The 19,386-nt window shown below is 39.1% G+C and overlaps 1 protein-coding gene across 4 annotated transcripts in view; it reads right to left on the bottom strand.

Moving 5' to 3' along the window:
• KIF15 (kinesin family member 15) overlaps nucleotides 1-19,386 on the bottom strand; it is a 69,145-nt gene that overhangs the window by 17,656 nt on the left and 32,103 nt on the right. For all 4 annotated transcript variants that reach the window (XM_069562246.1, XM_069562247.1, XM_069562248.1 and 1 more), the window contains exons 17-32: nucleotides 18,877-19,074; nucleotides 17,934-18,041; nucleotides 17,564-17,669; nucleotides 15,960-16,125; nucleotides 13,323-13,473; nucleotides 13,076-13,161; nucleotides 12,028-12,097; nucleotides 11,561-11,647; nucleotides 10,857-10,961; nucleotides 9,959-10,081; nucleotides 6,994-7,140; nucleotides 6,394-6,495; nucleotides 5,916-6,080; nucleotides 3,931-4,040; nucleotides 2,695-2,767; nucleotides 1,597-1,634 (exon numbers count right to left, since the gene is read on the bottom strand). In XM_069562246.1, coding sequence (XP_069418347.1) covers nucleotides 1,597-1,634; nucleotides 2,695-2,767; nucleotides 3,931-4,040; nucleotides 5,916-6,080; nucleotides 6,394-6,495; nucleotides 6,994-7,140; nucleotides 9,959-10,081; nucleotides 10,857-10,961; nucleotides 11,561-11,647; nucleotides 12,028-12,097; nucleotides 13,076-13,161; nucleotides 13,323-13,473; nucleotides 15,960-16,125; nucleotides 17,564-17,669; nucleotides 17,934-18,041; nucleotides 18,877-19,074 — 1,835 coding nt within the window. The remainder of the gene's footprint in view (nucleotides 1-1,596; nucleotides 1,635-2,694; nucleotides 2,768-3,930; nucleotides 4,041-5,915; nucleotides 6,081-6,393; nucleotides 6,496-6,993; nucleotides 7,141-9,958; nucleotides 10,082-10,856; nucleotides 10,962-11,560; nucleotides 11,648-12,027; nucleotides 12,098-13,075; nucleotides 13,162-13,322; nucleotides 13,474-15,959; nucleotides 16,126-17,563; nucleotides 17,670-17,933; nucleotides 18,042-18,876; nucleotides 19,075-19,386) is intronic.

Below are 19,386 nucleotides of genomic sequence, written 5' to 3'. Positions count from 1 at the left end.
AAGAATGAGGCAGTCTATTGACTATGCCAAAGCCTTTGATTGTGTGGATCACAATAAACTGTGGAAAATTCTGAAAGAGATGGGAATACCAGACCACCTGACCTGCCTCTTGAGAAACCTATATTCAGGTCAGGAAGCAACAGTTAGAACTGGACATGGAACAACAGACTGGTTCCAAATAGGAAAAGGAGTACATATCAAGACTGTATATTGTCACCCTGCTTATTTAACTTATATGTAGAGTACATCATGAGAAACGCCAGGCTGGAAGAAGCACAAGCTGGAATTAAGATTGCCAGGAGAAATATCAATAACCTCAGATATGCAGATGACACCACCCTTATGGCAGAAAAAGAGGAACTAAAAAGCCTCTTGATGAAAGTGAAAGTGGAGAGTGAAAAAGTTGGCTTAAAGCTCAACATTCAGAAAACGAAGATCATGGCATCTGGTCCCATCACTTCATGGGAAATAGATGGGGAAACAATGGAAACAGTGTCAGACTATTTTGGGGGGCTCCAAAATCACTGCAGATGGTCATTGCAGCCATGAAATTAAAAGATGCTTACTCCTTGGAAGGAAAGTCATGACCAACCTAGATAGCATATTGAAAAGCAGAGACATTACTTTGCCAACAAAGGTCTGTCTAGTCAAGGCTATGGTTTCTCTGGTAGTCATGTATGGATGTGAGAGTTGGACTGTGAAGAAAGCTGAGCACCAAAGAATTGATGCTTTTGAACTGTGGTGTTGGAGAAGACTCTTGAGAGTCCCTTGGACTGCAAGGAGATCCAACCAGTCCATTCTGAAAGGAACACCCAGGAGATCAGCCCTGGGTGTTCACTGGAAGGACTGATGCTAAAGCTGAAACTCCAATACTTTGGCCACCTCATGCGAAGAGTTGACTCATTGGAAAAGACCCTGATGCTGGGAGGGATTGGGGGCAAGAGAAGGGGACGACAGAGGATGAGATGGCTGGATGGCATCACCGACTCGATGGACATGAGTTTGAGTGAACTCCGGGAGTTGGTGATGGACAGGGAGGCCTGGCGTGCTGCGGTTCATGGGGTTGCAAAGAGTCGGACACGACTGAGCAACTGAACTGAACTGAGGCAGTTTATAAGATTACATAAGTTAAAAGATGAAACTATATGAATAAAATAAAATTATGTCCATAGAGAACATATAAAGAGACCCAAAGTCAAGACCAGAAGAATTCAGAGTATCCATCTCTGGGTCTGAGAGGGCCTCAGCGGTTTAAATGCAGTGAGAAGGAAATCTGGTCGGTTCTCATTGGTTACACTGTTCAAGAAGCGAAAACCCATCAACTGCCCCAGGGAAACTAAGTTTTCCTGGCACTTACTTCTTTAAGATGCATATATATTTTTAATGGCTTCACATGAGGGACCCCTTTAGCAAGAGGCATTTAAGGCAAGAATTTTGTAACCATCTACTGTGTTCACATACTATGTTCACTATTACAGAAAGGAAAGAATTTTCTTACCTTGTGGTTATAATAATTATTTCTTCCTTTAGAGGAATACTGCTTGGTATTAATAAAGAAAAGGTCAACAACAACTTGAATTACAAGAGTGTACTTACTCTCCTTTCATTTTCAGCATTTCTTCCACCAATTTATTCTATAAGAGGATTAAAGAAAGAAAAGGAGAAAATGGCTTAAGTTCTTAACATTGCTAAACAAAACACTGAAAGTAATCAGTTCACTCATGTTAATAAAACCATGATAATAACAAAATATTATAATAAAATACTGATAAATGATAAAATAATAATAAAAGCAACATCCTTTTTAATACAATCATACCTCAGTGTTCATAGAATCACTATTTACAATAACCAAGACCTGGAAGCAACCAAATGTCCATGAATAGAGGAATGGATAAAGAAGATATGGTACATAGACAATGGAATATTACTCAGTCATAAAAAAAGAATGAAATACTGCCATTTGCAGCAACATGGATGGACCAAGAGATTATCATATTAAGTGAAGTAAGTCAAACAAAGACAAGTATTTTATGGTATCACTTATAGATAGAATCTAAAAAAAATGATACAAATGAGCTTATTTATGAAACAGAAACAGACTTACAGACATAGAAAACAAATCTATGGTTACCAAAAAGGAAAGGGGGAGAGGGATAAATTAGGAATTTGGGATTAGCAGATATAGACTACTATGTGTAAAGCAGATAAACAACAAAGTCCTACTGTATAGTATAGGAACTATATTCAGTATCTTATAATAAAATACAATGGAAAAGAATATGAAAAAGAATACACATATAGATATAACAATCACTTTGCTGTATACCAGCAACTAACACAATGCTGTAAATCAACTATACTTCAAATACAAAAAAAATGGGGGGAATATCCCTTTCCATAATCCCAAATACACACATGTACTGTGCCCTTTAATGCTTCAAATAGGATACTTGCTTCTAAATGGAGAACTCTATGTGAACAACAGGCTTACTATTTACGCATGAAGACTACTTCACTCTCAATTTTCAACTATAGCCAAATAATGATGGCAAATATAAAACTTAAGTGGGAATACAAAAAAGGCAAAATTTCAATAATAAAATGATTTCTAAAATATATAACCATGAACGTTAACTATAAAAGCATGTCTCAGACAAGGAAAACAACTATTATGTAAAAAAAAAATCATACTTTAGCAAGTCTTTCTTTGATCACTTCTTCTTGTTCATTCTTCAGCTGTTGACTGTCTGAATGATTCTGTCTGCTGCATAGATTAGGAAGGGAGGATGGGAAACCACTGTCAAATTTATTCAAGTATCAATTTCACATGTACTGCACATACAACAATGCCAAGGTGTGTGGTATTTGAATGCAGGAATCTGACTGCTCCAGTGAAACATCAGTTATCAAACAGGCTGACCCCTGGGCTGTAACTTTTTTCTAATCTTTCATGAAGGAGGTTCTGTATGGCTCCTCATATAAGGAACACAAGGCTATGAAGTATTTTATAACTGTGGTTTTATAAATGATCTGAAAATGTTCTGTGTTTCATGCTTAAACTAACTCTTGATAAAAGACAGTATACGATGTACAATGCTTTTCTTTAATATGCCTGGACATGGGGGTGGAGCATATGGAAACTAGGTGAGCAGACTATGAGCCACCTACATCAGAATCAGTCAGAAGGGGAAGGTAAATCCCTAGAAGAGGACGCTTAACAAAATGACCATCTCCTTTGCTCACTAAAACTTGAAAGAAACATCTAGGAGGAACTCCCTGGTGGTCCAGTAGTTAGGACTCTGTGCTTTCAGTGCTAAAGACTCAGGTTTAGTCCAATATCACACGACTTTCAAGCAACAGAGAGGACATAGCCCAGTTGTGGCTGCCCCTGACAAAATGCTGGGCCATTAGCAGATACAACTAGAAAACTGCCTGAGTCAAAACCAACACACACACACACACACACACACACACACACACCTACCCAGACCTAAGAGAACACCCCTCTTTAAAGTTCTTCCCAGAAGCTTTCTCTCCACTGGAAGCCATCAAGCAAAACCAAGGAAATTCTTTTTCTGCAGGCAGAACCTTGATCCTTGTCTTGTTGATGTATATGCTCCCTGAGTTCCAACCCCTCTTTCAGATACAAGTAGACAGTTTGGTTCAACTATTTATTTCACACATTTGAAATTAATTTCAACAGCTCTACAGCAATAAAAAGGTCATCAGGGTCAGCAAGATCATGACGACCTTCTCCATCTCTGGAAAACCCCCTCATGAGACCTGATGGAGAAGCAACTGATGAAGCAGCTCCTGGATCATCGAGAAACATCACACATGCTGTGAAACCTACTCCGACTTCATTCACTCAGCAGTACCCAGGCAGGCCAAGATCCAGCCCACAGAGTTCTTGAGGCTCTTTCTTACCTGCTGTCCTTCTGTCTTTTGATATCGTCCAGTTGACCTTGCAGGAGCCAGTTTTTCTCTCTCAACTGCTCAGCCTCCAGGCGTAGGTTTTCCATTTCACACAACTGCTCCTAAAAACATCAGATCAGGTCTTTTCAGAAAACACATGACAGCAGGCATGATTTTGCTCCCCAGGCCATATTAAGACAGGTATTCTGTTTCAAGTTCCCTCCACGCACTGAACACTGTTCTGCATATCACTGGATTAAAAAGGAGACGATAAGAAGCTCTTGGGGGCTCGGAATGTGATTGATTTTCACACCCCTATTGTCTTAAACATAGTCCTTTATCAATATCACATAAATCAGACTTCCCTAGTGGGCCAGTGGTTAAGACTCTGTGCTTCCATTGCAGGGGGCATGGATTTGATCCCTGATCAAGGAACAAAGATCCCACATGCCATGGGGCAACTAAGCCTGTGAGCCACCACAACTAAACATAAGGACTCTGGAGCCTGCATGACACAACAAAAGATTGCTCATGCTGCAAGGAAGATCTTGTGTGTGGCACCAAAAAAAAAAATCACATTAAAATTAAAATTCATCAAAATTCCTTTATGAAAAAAGAGGAACAAAACTTACCTACTTTGGTAAATATTCTATTTCATAGATTCTAATTTTTTAAAAAACTGATGTGCCACAGCCTCAAAATACTTCACTGTATTCTAACTTGAAAATCGTGAGCACAACCATCCAGAAGAAATAAATACTTGTCTGTAAGGAGTGTTCTTTTTTATTTGTCTATTTTTGGCTGCCCTGGGTCTTCATTGCTAGGCAAGGGCTTTCTCTAGTTGTGGCAAACAGAAGCTAATCCCTAGTTGCGGTGCCTGGGCTTTTCATGGTGGAAGTTTCTCTTGTTGCAGAGCATGGGCTCGAGGTTGCATGGACTCAGCAGTTGTGGTGCGTGGGCTTAGCTGCTCCACAGCATGTGGGATCTTCCCAGACCAGGGATCCAACTTGTGTGCCCTGAATTGGCAGGGGGATTCCTAACCATTGGACTACCAGGTTAAATCCTGGAGCAACCATTTTGATTTACTTCTGCTTATCTATTTTTTTACTTCTTTTAACCTGACCCAATTTCTTCTAAGTACCAAGATTGTATCAATCCGGGTAATAAAAACGATCCCCTCTATCCTATTTGTATAGTAAGGTAATTTTGTTCTAAAACAAATACTCACTGCAGAGCGATGAGCTCACAGACGATCTTCTATGGAGCATCACACCCTCCCTACCCGCCGCCCCCCACACCCACACTACACTTACCCAGGCACTCCTTCACATACCTTCCAGCCCTAACATCGCCTTAAACACACTCTCCCACACACAAAAACCATACTCTCCACAAGTGAGGTGAAAAACCTTAGAAGGAAGTTTAAAGAAATGGCAAACAAGAGAAATGCACTTTTTCACTATCACAGACAAAAGCAAATCTCTCTAATATATAAAGAACGCCTGTAGCTCATTAAGAAAAAGTTCAACAACAGAGAAATGGGTGAAGGATATAGCTCATAGAAACAAAAAACCGAAAGATGCTCAATCTGACTCCTAATAATAAAAGCACAAATTAAAAAATATGAGATAAAAAAAAAAATATGAGATAATGTGTTCCAGCTATTAACTGGCAAAGATCTGAAAGTCTCACAGCACTGTCATGAGAGTAGCTGGTACAGCCTATATGACACCATCACAAGGCAAAAAAAAAAAAAGGGACAGGGAGACTGTGTTTAAACACCTGGCTACAGATGCACTGAAAAGCTCTCAGAAACTGACTACACCCAGAGCCTTCAGGGACAGCAAACCAGGTAGCTTGGAGCTGGGCTGAGAGGAAAACTTTTCTGCATCTTACACTTCAGTTTTGTTTCTTTTGAATTGTGGATCCTCAGTCACCATGAAAGATACTGCTTATTTTGCAACATTAAATTCATTGAAAAAAATCTACCCAGTTACCTTTATCCTGAGAATCTCAGCATTTTTGACTTCTCTCTCTTCATTGAGTTTTGTTATAAGGTGTTGCAAAGAAATCTTAGAGGCTCTCCAATCTTCTATCTCTTGTTCTTGCGTTTCCAGGAGTTTTGCCAAATGTGTTTGAAAATGTGGTGGTGTTTTAGGGCTCTAAAACAAAATCAAATTTCATCCAAATACCTGACGAAGTAGTTACAAAGATTTCATCGGTAAATGAAAGATGGTAAATGTATATGCCACCCATGAAGAAAATACACAGGCCACACATAGTTTGTTATCCTAATTCTTGTCCAAGTTAAACAAATAAAACACTGGTACCTTTTCATCAAAAACAAAAAAACAGAGAAGGTGTTTGTGACAATCTTTTTCTGTAAAGACAAAGCTAGTCTTGGCAATTTTCAGCTTTCATCGTTCACAAAATCGCTTATTCCTCCTGAAATGCACTCTTGTTTATGACAAGTACCTGGGGATAATTGGCAGCAGAATCCATCACATGTTCTAGTTGCCTCATTTTGAAGTTATATTCATTCTTCTTCTGTTCTACTTCCTCTTTCTTTTGGTTTAGCTGGGGAAAATTGAACAGGAGGTTACAAATTGGACAATAACATGGGGACATGATCCAATTAGAATAGACAATCTTCCCTGGGCATGTGGAAATGGACTACTTAAGTTATTTTTTTCATGACCTGTTTGATAATTTGAAATTATTTCCACTTTAAAAGAAACTTTCTTTTAAAGCTTCACAAGTAATCACATGGTCATCTGAGGAAAATTACAAAATATAAAACCACAATAGCCAAAAATGAGGATGGAAGTCTGCCATAACCTTTTGCCACAGTAGTCAGAACTTGCTGGCATGCGTCAAGGGTCGAGGGTGGGTAGGAGGACAGCCATGCAAGTCTGAACACAAAGAAGCAAGTTGTTAAGAGCCCACCTACACACCCTGGTAGCCTGCTTTTCTGAACGTGGAGAATTACCCAAGGTGGTGACCTCGTGACCACCATGCAGCCCTGCTTCCCCCGCCGCCACACCCGTCCTGAGTAATGCTCCCCCTGCATCTCACCTCGTGCTGAAGTTCCTGGATGAGGGCATCCTTCCTGGTCAGCTCCTCCTGGGCCGACTGCAGAAGCCCTGAGTGCTTTTTCGAGGCCTCGGTGAGCATGTTCAGCTGCTCAGTGGCGTGAGCCAGATCCTCGCAGAGCATGTCCCTCTGTTAGGGGACAAGGCCCACGGAAGAAGACCCTCTTAATTGTGCCGCTCCAGTATCAATTTACAAATCATTACTATGCAGGATTTTTAAAGTGCTAGGAAAGTGAGAACTTAAGTGAGAACTTTAAGTGAGAACTTTTTTTTTTGGCTTGTATGCTAATCCATTATAAGACAAACCAAGCAGGTAATATTTAAGCCATCAGGTCTAGAGATAAATATTACAGTAAATTCATTTAAGTACCCAGATTGAAGTCTCACTGCTCTCTGCTCCTCTCTCCCCTCACCCCCATGTAATCAAAGCTGATCTCTCTTGCCTTGGGAGGACTCCAGGCACTGGTCTCTAGTTTACCTGTTGTCTCTCCAATAGATTCTATAGATGGGAAGGTAAACAGTTATAAAGACAAGTACCCCTCAGCTAACTGTGTTAGAGCATCACAGGCCATCAAAGTTTCAGGGGAGCAGCTTGATAGAAAATGACAGAGAGAATTAGAAGTCCCAGAGGTTGCATGCACAATTCCTATGTCCACAGTGTATGTAATCTCTACCAAATTAGAGCAGAATCTGTTCCACCTAACTTTCCAAATGTGCATGTATGAAAGTGAAAGTGGTACTTGCTCAGCTGTGTCCAACTCTTTGAGACCCCTGGACTGTAGTCTGCTAGACTCCTCTGTCCATGGGATTCTCCAGGCAAGACTACTGGAGTGGTTAACCATTCCCTTCTCCAGTGGATCTTCCCAACCCAGAGATCAAACCTGGGTCTCCCACATTGCAGGTGGATTCTTTACCGTCTGAGCCACCAGGGAAGCCCTGCGCATGTATATGTGTGTGTATAATAGTGTATATTACATATACGTTAAACATACAATATTACATATACATCATAGTATGCACACATATACTTGATAGATCACAATATCTCCCCATATACTTATTTTTATGACAGTAAGTTCCCTACATATGAACCTTCAAGTTGTGACCAGTCAAAGGTGTAGATGCATATTTGCACGTCCAATCGTGGAAGTCAGTTCAGGCGTCGGGCATGCATTGTCACATGTGTGCATCCGCTGCAAGTGGTTGTGCTTTTGTGCACTTCACTGTAAACTACTGTATATAGCAGTAGTAGTACCGTATCGTTATTTCAAGCCCAGGATGTCCAGAAGCAAGTGTAAAGGCAGGAGTGATGCTCATGTGCAACAATTACTAAAGCCCAAACACCCTAGAGCTCGGGCTCTGCAACAGGAAAAGCCACTGCAATGAGAAGCCCAAGCATCGCAACTAGAGAGCAGCCACCATTCGCTGCAACTACAGAAAGCCACGTGCAGCAATAAAGACACAGCACAGCCAAAAAATCTTTGTTGGACTTAAAAATGCACTCTTGAAACGGAACTCGTTCATATGTAGGTGACTTACTGTATATTATTTTCATTGAGTGGGCTCTATTTCATCTTATGGCTGTATCTTTTCACCCTCCACTCAATATTTCAATTGATCTGAATTTCTCACTACCATATGCATCTTATTCTCATATCTAGATTATTTTGTGCTGTGCTTAGTCACTCAGTGGTGTCCGACTCTTCGACCCCATGGACTGCACCCCGCCAGGCTCCTCTGCCCATGGTGATTCTCCAGGCAAGAATACCGGAGTGGGGTGCCATGCCCCTCTCCAGATCTAGATTATTACTTTAGGCTAAATTTCTAACTGTGCAAATTTGAAGCATATGCAAAAAATTTAAGGCTACATCTTATTACTAGATCACCTCCCAAAAGGATAAACTTAAACTTCACCAAAAGTTCAAGTAATCCTCTTTCTCTGCATATCTTCAAGTCTTAATATTCACCAGTTATAACATCAAAAAATAATTCTTATTTCAATTTGCATTTTGCTGACTTCAGAGCGATTCCTGGGTCACTATAGTTCTCCTTCGGGAAACTACTCTGCCTAAGCTCTTGCATCTCTAGCCACTCACAACTAACTATTCCCCTTGATGGGGATCCTCCACAAACATTCACAACTGCCATGCTTCCCTCCCTAGCAAAGTCCTGTACAAATACTATCTCCTTCTGGAAGCTCTTAGGAATTCTCCAGGCATAACTGCTTCCTTCTCTGGGCTCCCAAGTCTTTTATTACCTCATAACACATCTACCTCTTAAGCTAGACTGCATGCTTCGTGGTAAATAACTGTGTTTCAATCATTCTTCTATTCCCAAATGCAAAACAAGTACAGGTTGTATGGCAGGAGGGTTCAATAAATACTCGTTGAATTTGTTTCAAGGGTAGCAAGAAAACTATTTGTAAAGCAAGCACAAAGCAGTATACATAGTAGGCTCCATCAAGGTATACAGGACTAGCCAAAAAATATTTCTGGAAGGATACGTGAGGATATTGTTTTATATATTTTGAAGTTTGAACCACATGACAGTACTGCTTAATTTTTTACAAAATACATTTACATCAACAACAAAACAAAATCTGTTTTAGCTAAAACACAAGAAGCCACTCTGAGGTTAATCAGCCCTTCCTTTGCTCCCTGTTGCTGCCACTACATCCAAGTAAGGGTAATTTCCATTCTGCTTCCTTTTCAGAAGAGGGTCAGTTACAAGAACTTAGCATGGTGTTAGCACAAATGAATGAAGATAAATCAACTGAACAAAATATAACAAGCTTAGTGTTATCTACCAATTGTATAACTACCTTAGGGAAAATGGTCCTAATTATGACTTACTCCTTTTAAAAAGTCTTATAATTTATTCATGAATATACACATAAACATATTGACAACTAAAAAAAGCAGAAAGAGTCATGATGTGTTAACATTTACCTCTATGTCCTCAGAGAGTATTCTCAGTTTCAGGGCTTCTTTGAGATCCAGAATCTCCGCTTCCTGTCTGTTAATCAATGCTTTGCTCTCTTCTTTGTCAGCCAAAGCAGAGTTGTATTTGCCCTACAGAAAAGGAAATTATGATACAAGATCTGTCTGCCTTATTATCAGTTTATTTTTAGAGTAATACTACTCTAGTAACTGAAGAATGAGTCTGAGTTCTAAGATGTTGACCAGATTAACACAAATTAGTTTAATAACTACTTGTTGAATGAAGGAATAGAACAGTAAATGTATAAATTCCAAAAGTGGAAAAGTCCTGCAGGTATCAGTGAAAATACATCTGGTTTTGTCATCTTTATCAGAAATCAGTATGGAGCGCAACAAGCTCCCTTTGGAGCAGAGGAATGAGGAACATTAACAGAAAAACTTTACCTTGACCCAAGGCATGGAGGAAGCATCACCATTTATATGCAGAAAAATTAAGCATTTATTTTAGGAAATGATAAAGTCCAATAATAGAAAAACAAACTCATTTTTTAAATTATTGACATTTCTGAACATCACTAAAATATGCTATTTTTTTTTAAGCAATTAAGGAACACCACATACCCTTAACCATCAGAGACAACAGCCAATCTGTTTCTGATCTGGTTTGGATCAGCAGTTCCCTACTGTGCAGAGAGCGCACTCTTCTCCAGGTCAGTGAGGTCTGAGAAACACTACAAGTGACTTTGCCTTCCTGAGAAGCACACAGCATGTTGGCATACTAAAGGCTCTGCAGGTTCTGCAGATACCCAAGCATGCTGAGCTTTCACCAGTACACAGAGCCTTGCTTTTGTGTGAAGCTTTTATGTCTTGTGCTCAATTTTAATATCTCCTTGGCAAAAGAACTTACATTGATGTCCTCCAGTTCTTGCCTCAGGGTGTCTATTGTTTCTGTTTTCTCAGAGACTGAGGTTCTTAGCTCCTGGATCTGGCCCATAAGGTCAGTTACAACTTCCTAACAAAGACAGAGAGGTATCTTCATACCAAGTGACAGCAAAGAGGTCATTCTTTAATGAGAAATAGTTTACCTTTCCAAAGGACAACAGAAGTCAATTTTATTTTAGCAGAATATCAGGTAACACATTACATTATTAATATTATCACATTATATTATCAATTTATATTTTAATGATTTTCTAGTATTTTCATCATTTGCATTGGTTTTATGAATGAATAAGAGCTGGACATAAAAGGAATGTATATCTAATTATATGTTCAGGCATACATATTCTAGTTAAAGCCAACACCAGGGATTTGAGTATTCACATCAGGGGACTGACAATCAATGAGAAAAGGTTGCATTAATGGCATCTTAGTTAAAGGGGGTAGGGATGTGTTTTAGAAACACTGCAGTTGTGACATAACAGTTGGCACTTCAAGTTATGAGGAAAGTTAACTTAAAAGACCTCATTCTCCAGGAACTTTGGAAGATGAGCACAGCCTAAATGCATACAGAAATGCTGGCTACCCATCACCTTGGGAGCAGGAAACCACAATGTGAAGGCAGCATTTATAAGGAATACACAGGGGGCTATAACCTCAACCTCTACCTACCTTGTCAGCATCTCTAGACTTCTCCAGAGAACTGATTACTTTTTCATTAGCACACAAAGTCTCCTTTAGTTTCTGTACTTTTGCCATCTATGGGGGGAAATTAATATTTTTAGAAAGAGCATTAAATCACAAAGTTAACCATGCACATATATCAAAAGAAAAAAAAGGAATTGAAATCTGCTTTTTGTATTAAACAGTATACACTAAGGTGTAATATTTGAAAATAAAAAGTTGAGCCAAAAGATAATGATTTTGTGGTCTCCATCAGGAAGCCACCAACAAATTAATATTATAGCCATCTGGGGGTTAGAAAAAAAAGAGCTGAAAAGAATACAACCAACTCCATCTTTGTATTACTAATATTCAATATCTGAAACAGGGAACAATTTTTATAACAAAACTATTTAGATATCAGGAATAAAAGTTACAAACTTCAAATTTCATAGTTAAGAGTATAGCATATCTACCTGCTGCTCACACTTGGCCATCTCTTTCTGCTTCTCCTGACGTACAGCTTCAAGTACTTCTAAGATTTCTCTAGAAAACAAGAATTATCTTCTAGTCATGACTCATTCAATGGAAACGGGAACTGAGTCCATTCATGAAAAAGACATTCAATGCAACTGAACTTCCTACACAGTGTTAGGAATTGCATTCCACTTGGATCAGAAATTTGAACTAGTTTCTTCAGTAGTTATTTAACGAGAATCCAGTTTCGTGCCAGGACAGTTTATTTTCCTCCAGAGTACTTAGGACTCCCTAACATAACATCGAGCATATATTTATCACTTATCTCTCATTTAAACCTAAGGGTGGGGATATTTTGTTCATTGTCTTACCTCTAAATGTCCTGGCATTTACTAGAATAGTGCCTGGCTTGCTGGCTATCACTAAGCATCTGAATGAATGACTAAATGTTAACTGTCTTTCCCAGATAGATAAGAGTCACTACTGCATACCAGGAACTAGAAAAGAATCTGTCTCATAGTCAGAACTCTACAAGTATCTGCTGAATAAACTAACACAAATTCTTCTTACTAGAGTAATTATCCTACTGTTGGCTGAAACGAAGAGACTGAGAGATCACCAAGGAGAAGGACTCTGAGAGAGGGAAGAAAGACAATGGCATTCATCCTAAGGACCAGAAGAATAAAGGAACAGAGAGAGAAAGAACAGTAGAAAAGAATAGAAATAATTTCTACTGGTTTATAGCAGCAATAAACCAGTTCCCATCTTCCAATAATAAATACCATGATTTATTTATAGAAGGTCCCAAGTTCTGATCACCACCAATTGCTATTCATTTAAAAAATACTGTAGATAGTTATTAAATGTTTTGAAAAAATTAAGTTTCTCTACACAGCTATTTATACAAAACAATCTGATATTCATTTTGAAATTAAAAAAAAAAATAACCTAACAGGCTATAGCAATTTAAAAAAAGGCCCCACAAGATAAAGAATGTAGTAGTAAATGATATTCTAGTCAACCATGGGAAAGATAAATAGCACTCACTTAGAACTGTTTTCTTTATCTTCTTCAAATTGTAATAATAATTTGTTATTGCGTTCTTTTTCTGCCTCAAAAAGCTCCATCAAATTCTAAAAGACAATGTTATATTAGATTTTAACGTGTAGTCAACAAACACACGGAATACCTTCCACGTGGTAGCCACAATGGGCCATTACACAAGTCAGGAATAGGTCAAATAGTCATACATCCAGGACGAATTCATCAATAACCAGTACCTTTCTTAACTTACATTCAGATCAGATTTCAGAGTTTCATTTTCTTTTTTGCAGTTTTGGAGGCTTTTTGAAAGTTGGTCAATTTCAAACTTCATTACTTCTTGTAAGTTGTCATAGGAATCCTGTAGGCAGGTTTTGCTCTCAAGCAGCTTTTCATTTTCTAATCTTTATCAGGAAAACATTTTTACAAATGTAAATAGAGATGTTAAATGTAGTTCTGCTCGCCAGACTTATCTGCAGTTCACTGATCGCATTTACAGACCATTCCCAACTTACAGAAGCCTGACTGATGTAAAGCTTCTCACAGACTTGTGTGAAATGGTCATGGTGCACAAACACTAGTGTGAGGGGGATGGAGAAGACAGGGTGAATGTGTCAGCCTGCAGCCACCTATTTCCTTATTCTTTCTCCATGGAGTCAACCAGACATGCTTAATTGATTGGTAATTTCCGGTGATGAGACTCATTTAGGGAGGTCCAGACCTAACCCCTTTGTAAGCCAAAGACTGGCCACTGACTTAATTTTGTTGCTAGCTCAACTCTATTCACTCAGCACATATTCTCCAAATCCAGGAAGACTTCAAGATGGCAAATGTGGCTTTGACCTGAACAAGAGAATAAATTCCTTCAGGATAGAACTATCTTTTTAAGTCACATGATTATTATTTACTGCTTTTTACGTTTTCACCCTCTATTCTGCTTCGCAACATACTGTGACACACTCAAACATCAAGAGTTCATCCAAGAAATAGTAAACAATGAACTGATCTCTGGACCACTCAAAACAGATGTCCCAGCTTGTATACAGCAGGCTAACAGATCTGGAACTATCTGGTTCCACAAACTCTAAGCAGAGCAGAAGCAGCAAATTATAAATTGCTAAAGACCATACATATAGGGAAGGGGAACATATGTGTTTATGATATAAACTGTATATAGAAAACAGATCAAATAATTCAAGAGCGCAAAAAGATCATACAAAATTCATTGATGACAGAGCCAAGATAAGATTTCGTGATTTAGATGTTCAAAACAAATGCCAGGTTTAAGATAAAGGAACAGTGCACCAGTGTTGATAAATGGCCACTGATCACCAGCCTTGGGTGCTGGCAGATGGTGCAGGGGAGTGGAGGCTGCACGAGCTCAGCACAGGGCCCCCCTCCACTAAAGGATGGCTGCCAGGCAAGAATGTGGGCCCAGCGCCACCCACTTGTTGGATTTTTAAAAGGATGCTGAAATATGGATCTTTACAGGAAAGATCTCAATTTTTTTAATGTTATGCTTTTTTTTTTTTTTTAAGTCACACTGGGGAACTTTCCTGGTGGTTCAGTGGTTTGGACTCCAAACTACAAACCTTGGTTGGGAACCTAAGATCCCACATGCTGTGCAGCATCACCAAAAAATTTTAAAAAATGAAAAGAAAAAGAAGTTAAAATTTTAAAAAAAGACATGACCACCACACTGGTTAGGTCCAACAAAAACATGTCTATGGATGATTTGGCCTGCAGGCCTCAAGTGTTTGCCCTCTATTTTTAATTCCTTATTGTATATTCAGAAACCACTCAAGCATTACAGATTTTAGTCTTTGCAAAGTCTATAAAAATGAAATTCAAGGTTGTCTATTAGTAGCCTTTCTAGAGTGAGGAGTCACACTCATATCACACTCAGAGCATCATGATCAAAATGTCCACTATTAAATTATTGTGATACTTGGGAAGTAGCATTAAAACCATAGGATAGCTTTAAGTTATATTTTGCAAAAGGCTGAAATTAGTAAGGAAAAAAAAAAAACAACAGTGGAAACAAGCAGTTTACATCTTTAGGATTACTTTGTTTCAAGATGACCAGCACTTGACTAACTAGCCAGCCTCTGGTGTTCCAGTGGACAACAGGGACTACTACTGATCTGGTCTACCCTGTAGGGGACTACTACTGATCTGGTCTACCCTGTACTGTCCAGTAAGAGCACACCCTTCCCTCTCGAGAGGGAACAGGCACATCATCCAGGCTGGACCAACCCTTGGTAAATGACTGGTCCAAAAGTAAGCAGATAACTCTAGCAAGAATAACCGTAATTTTCTCTGGGTTTGATATATGGCAATTGAGAGACACTATTTCTTTGCAGGGATTGTTACACCAGAAGACAGAAGATGGAGCTGTCTGAGGCAGTCTGTTCCCTGTCAAAAAGAGGAAGGTTCTCAACAGCAGAAGAGAACGAGGGCAATACACAGAGGGAAAGAGAGAGCCGAAGGAGGGAGGAAGAGAGGAAGAAAAGCTTGGCAGGGGTGGTGGGCAGAGAAGGGCGTGCATACTGACACTATTGTTTGAGACTCAATCTAGTCTGTCCCTGAAACCAAAATCTCCTCTGGGGCTTCCCAGTATCAATAAATTACCATTTTTCCCTCTGTGGCCGCACATGCTGGGCCCCACCTGGAACAGAGTGCTGGGTCTTAGTTCCCTGATCAGATGTCAATCCTGGGCCCTTAGCAGTGAAAGCACAGAGTCCTAACCACTGGGCAGCCAGGGAAGTCCAAGTAAATTACCCCTGAATTTTTTAAACTAGCCTGAGTTGGGTAAACAGCACTTGTGCTTTAAGTAGTCCTAGGTGACAAGCCAATCAGGCAACTTGAAAACAGAACAGAACAACTCTACCTGACATTATCCAGTTGAAGCTGGACCTGCATGTGTCTTTCGGAAAGGCTGTTGAGTTCTTTCTCCTGACTCTCTCTGAATAAACTGTACTCCAGTTTCACTGAAGAGAGCTCCTTGTCTGCAGAATGAAGAACGACTCGCAGGTCATGTACCTCGCTTTTCAAAACTAAAACAAAGAACACAAAATTAATCTTAACAGGCTTTTTGTCACATGTGTTTTTACAAAATAGGCAAATAAATTTGATAGATACCCTTCACACAATCAGCAAAAACAAGCTGAAGAGACCATTTTGAATGTAAAAATGTCTACTAAGTGGGAGGTATCCAGGAACACTGAGATTTCTATTTTCCTCCTCTCCCTCACCCGTGGACTTTGGTATGTTGTTTTAGTTGCTAAGTTGTGTCCGACTCCTATGACCCCATGGACTGTAGACGGCCAGGCTCCTCTGTCCCTGGAATTTCCCAGGCAAGAATACTGGAGTGGGTTGCCATTTCCTTCTCCAGAGCATCTTCCTGACCCAGGGATCGACCCTGCATCACCTGCATTGATAGGTGGACTCTTTACCTCTGAGCCACCAGGGAAGCCTGAATTCTGATATATTCCTATCCCCCAAAAAGTTAATATCTGACCTTCACATGTAGGTCATTTCATTTTTCTACATTTCTCCTATAGAATGTGCATCAAAATTCTTAATATAAGAAAAAATGCAAGAGATTTTAATATATTTTAGGTGACCTAATCTTTACTTATTGAAAACCCTTTGGAGATGTACCAGAACTTTCCAACATAGGTTAAACACTCTGGTCTTCTAAAAAATTTTTTAATTTTTAATTTTAATTCCAACTGGAATTAATTTTTAATTTTAATTCCAACTGGAATTAAAACTGGGCAACTTTTAAACAGATCAAACAAAAGAGAATGGCTCTCTTTTTTGTCTTAGTAAACTACTGTAAATACTTTGATAAAAGGAGACATAAACTGGAAAAACTGGGAATTAAATGACATTCCCACATCTACAAATATAGACAGATATATAGTTTATGCTTTTTTTATCACTACTAAAACTCTTAAAACATTTGTCATATGCATTTAACACACTGCATTTTCAAAGTGGTCTTCAAACTTCAAGCGAACATTTGTATCATTTTTTTGAGAGCAGTCTTGGAGAAAATGACCCGTTATATTACTATTACTCATCACTGCTGCTGCTGCTGCTAAGTGGCTTCAGTCGTGTCCGACTCTATGCGACCCCATAGATGGCAGCCCACCAGGCTCCTCTGTCCCTGGGATTCTCCAAGCAAGAATACTGGAGTGGGTTGCCATTTCCTTCTCCAATGCATGAAAGTGAAAATGAAGTCGCTGCTCAGTCGTATGACTCTTCACAACCCCATGGACTGCAGCCCACCAGGCTCCTCCGTCCATGGGATTTTCCATGCAAGAGTACTGGAGTGGGGTGCCACTGCCTTCTCCATTACTAATCTAGTCTAATTTAAAACAAACAGGACCAACCAACTAAAAACACAGACACAACACTAAGCCATATCAGTAAAAAGTTGTTGAATTACAGCATTCAGATTAGGAAGCTCCCAGTGTTCAGACTCACAGTCATTCTTGGTCTGTGTGTCTTGAAGCTGCTTTTCAAGGACGTTCAACTGAGAGAGATGCTCCAGCTGCTGTTTGGTCCAATCAGTTCTTTCTGATGAGAAAAGCTTTGGGAACGAGATCAATTCACTGGGAGAGGAATACTGGCAAGCTAAAACACACACCAAACAATCACTTTGTTTCTGTTTTCAAATGCAGTTTTAAATTCAGACTAGGGGTGTGTGTCTCCTTTTCAGAGGAGTCGCTGAAATAACAAAGTAAGAGAATACAACTCAAACAGACCTTGACCCAAGCTTCCTAAGTCACTGCCTTCCTGGCAGGTTCTTACTTTGAGGTTCAGACATTTTCTGAGGTCACGCTTGTAATCTTACCTCCTGCATCTGAGTAGAATGATGTTCTAGTTTGTCAATCTGCTGCTGAAGCTTTACATTTTTATGCTCTTCTTCATCCAACTTGACTTGAAGGGTACTCATTTGTTCCTGCAACACAAGAACTTCAGGGGTCAGAAATTCTTTTAATGCATCTCAAACATTCCACCATTTCTCCTGCATTAAAAAATACACAACGCAAAACCTCATATGGACAAAGGTATCAAAATCCAGTATGGAGCCAAAAAACAGACTATACTGATGATTTCTCATGGTTCAGAATTATACTCATGGCCTGTCAAAGTTGGTAATTTGAAGCACAAAGGAAAGAAGCAATTAAAATGAAAATCAAAGAGTAAATCAGAGCCATCTTAAGACTTCTTTGATGCTTCCTCAAGCCTTTATCGAGTGACCTCACCAGAAAGGCCTCCATGTCCGTGAAAGGTAAACTTTCAGAATTTGGGGTGATGTAGCTTCAAGGCTTACTAGACAGTAGAAAAACTTGTACAAAAAATAAATCACTGAATTCTGAGGTCAACAAACTTCATGTGTTATTTCAAATATACGGAAAGCTGTCTAAAATTTGAACTATCATAAGATTCTTGCAAACTATTTCATCTTCTTTAGCATATATAATAGTGTGTCTTATAAATCAGTTCTAGAACTACAAGCTAGAGGCCAACTGGTCTTTTTAAACACAAGAGAACCAAACCCCAAGGAGACCAGAAGGTGACTTGCTAAATGCTGGATTAAAAGGACAAGAGTAGGCTGATTTCTAACCCAAGGACCTTACATCCTTAAAAAGATAGATCATTTAAAAAAAAAAAAAAAAGATAGATCATTTTGATACTAAACAGGTTCAAACACTGCAGATTACCAAAGAGTTAAAATGATAAAGAAAATTTATTGAAGTGAAAGTCTATTTCTTTCTAAAACTGAACATTACCTGCACCATTCTCAGCTCTTCGGAAATGGCTTCAAAAGCTTGTTCACTCATCTCAGGAGGCACTGGCTCATTTAAGATATCATTATCCAAGTTGCTAGAATTCTGGGTTTGCGCAGAGCCAAAGCTCTCTGGTTCAGGGCTGAACTTCAGTAGTGGCCGAGACCTAAGTTGATAAGCCTTGGTTGGTGTTGTTATGATCTGCAGCAAAAAATTATTAGGAAAACAACATTAGCACACATGAAAAGAATAACTTATTTAGTAATTATGTGAACAGAGAATAAAATTACAATTCTATTTATCAAGAGAATAGAAAAAGTATCCTTGAGAGCCAGCACAGAAGAAAGGCCCATGTGGAAACAAATTTATCAATTCAAAGCAGTCTCAAGCAAAACTGTCATAAGATTTTTAAAAATAAAACTTGATAAGTCGACACAAAAACTTCATACAAAAAAACAAATGTGCAATAAGTCACTATTAAAAAGAACAATTTAGGGAGACTTCCCTGGTCAA

Source organism: Ovis canadensis, chromosome 19, assembly GCF_042477335.2.
Source record: "Ovis canadensis isolate MfBH-ARS-UI-01 breed Bighorn chromosome 19, ARS-UI_OviCan_v2, whole genome shotgun sequence".
NCBI lineage: Eukaryota > Metazoa > Chordata > Mammalia > Artiodactyla > Bovidae > Ovis > Ovis canadensis.
Note: the sequence above shows the minus strand (reverse complement) of the source record. Positions and strands in the feature narration are given on the sequence as shown.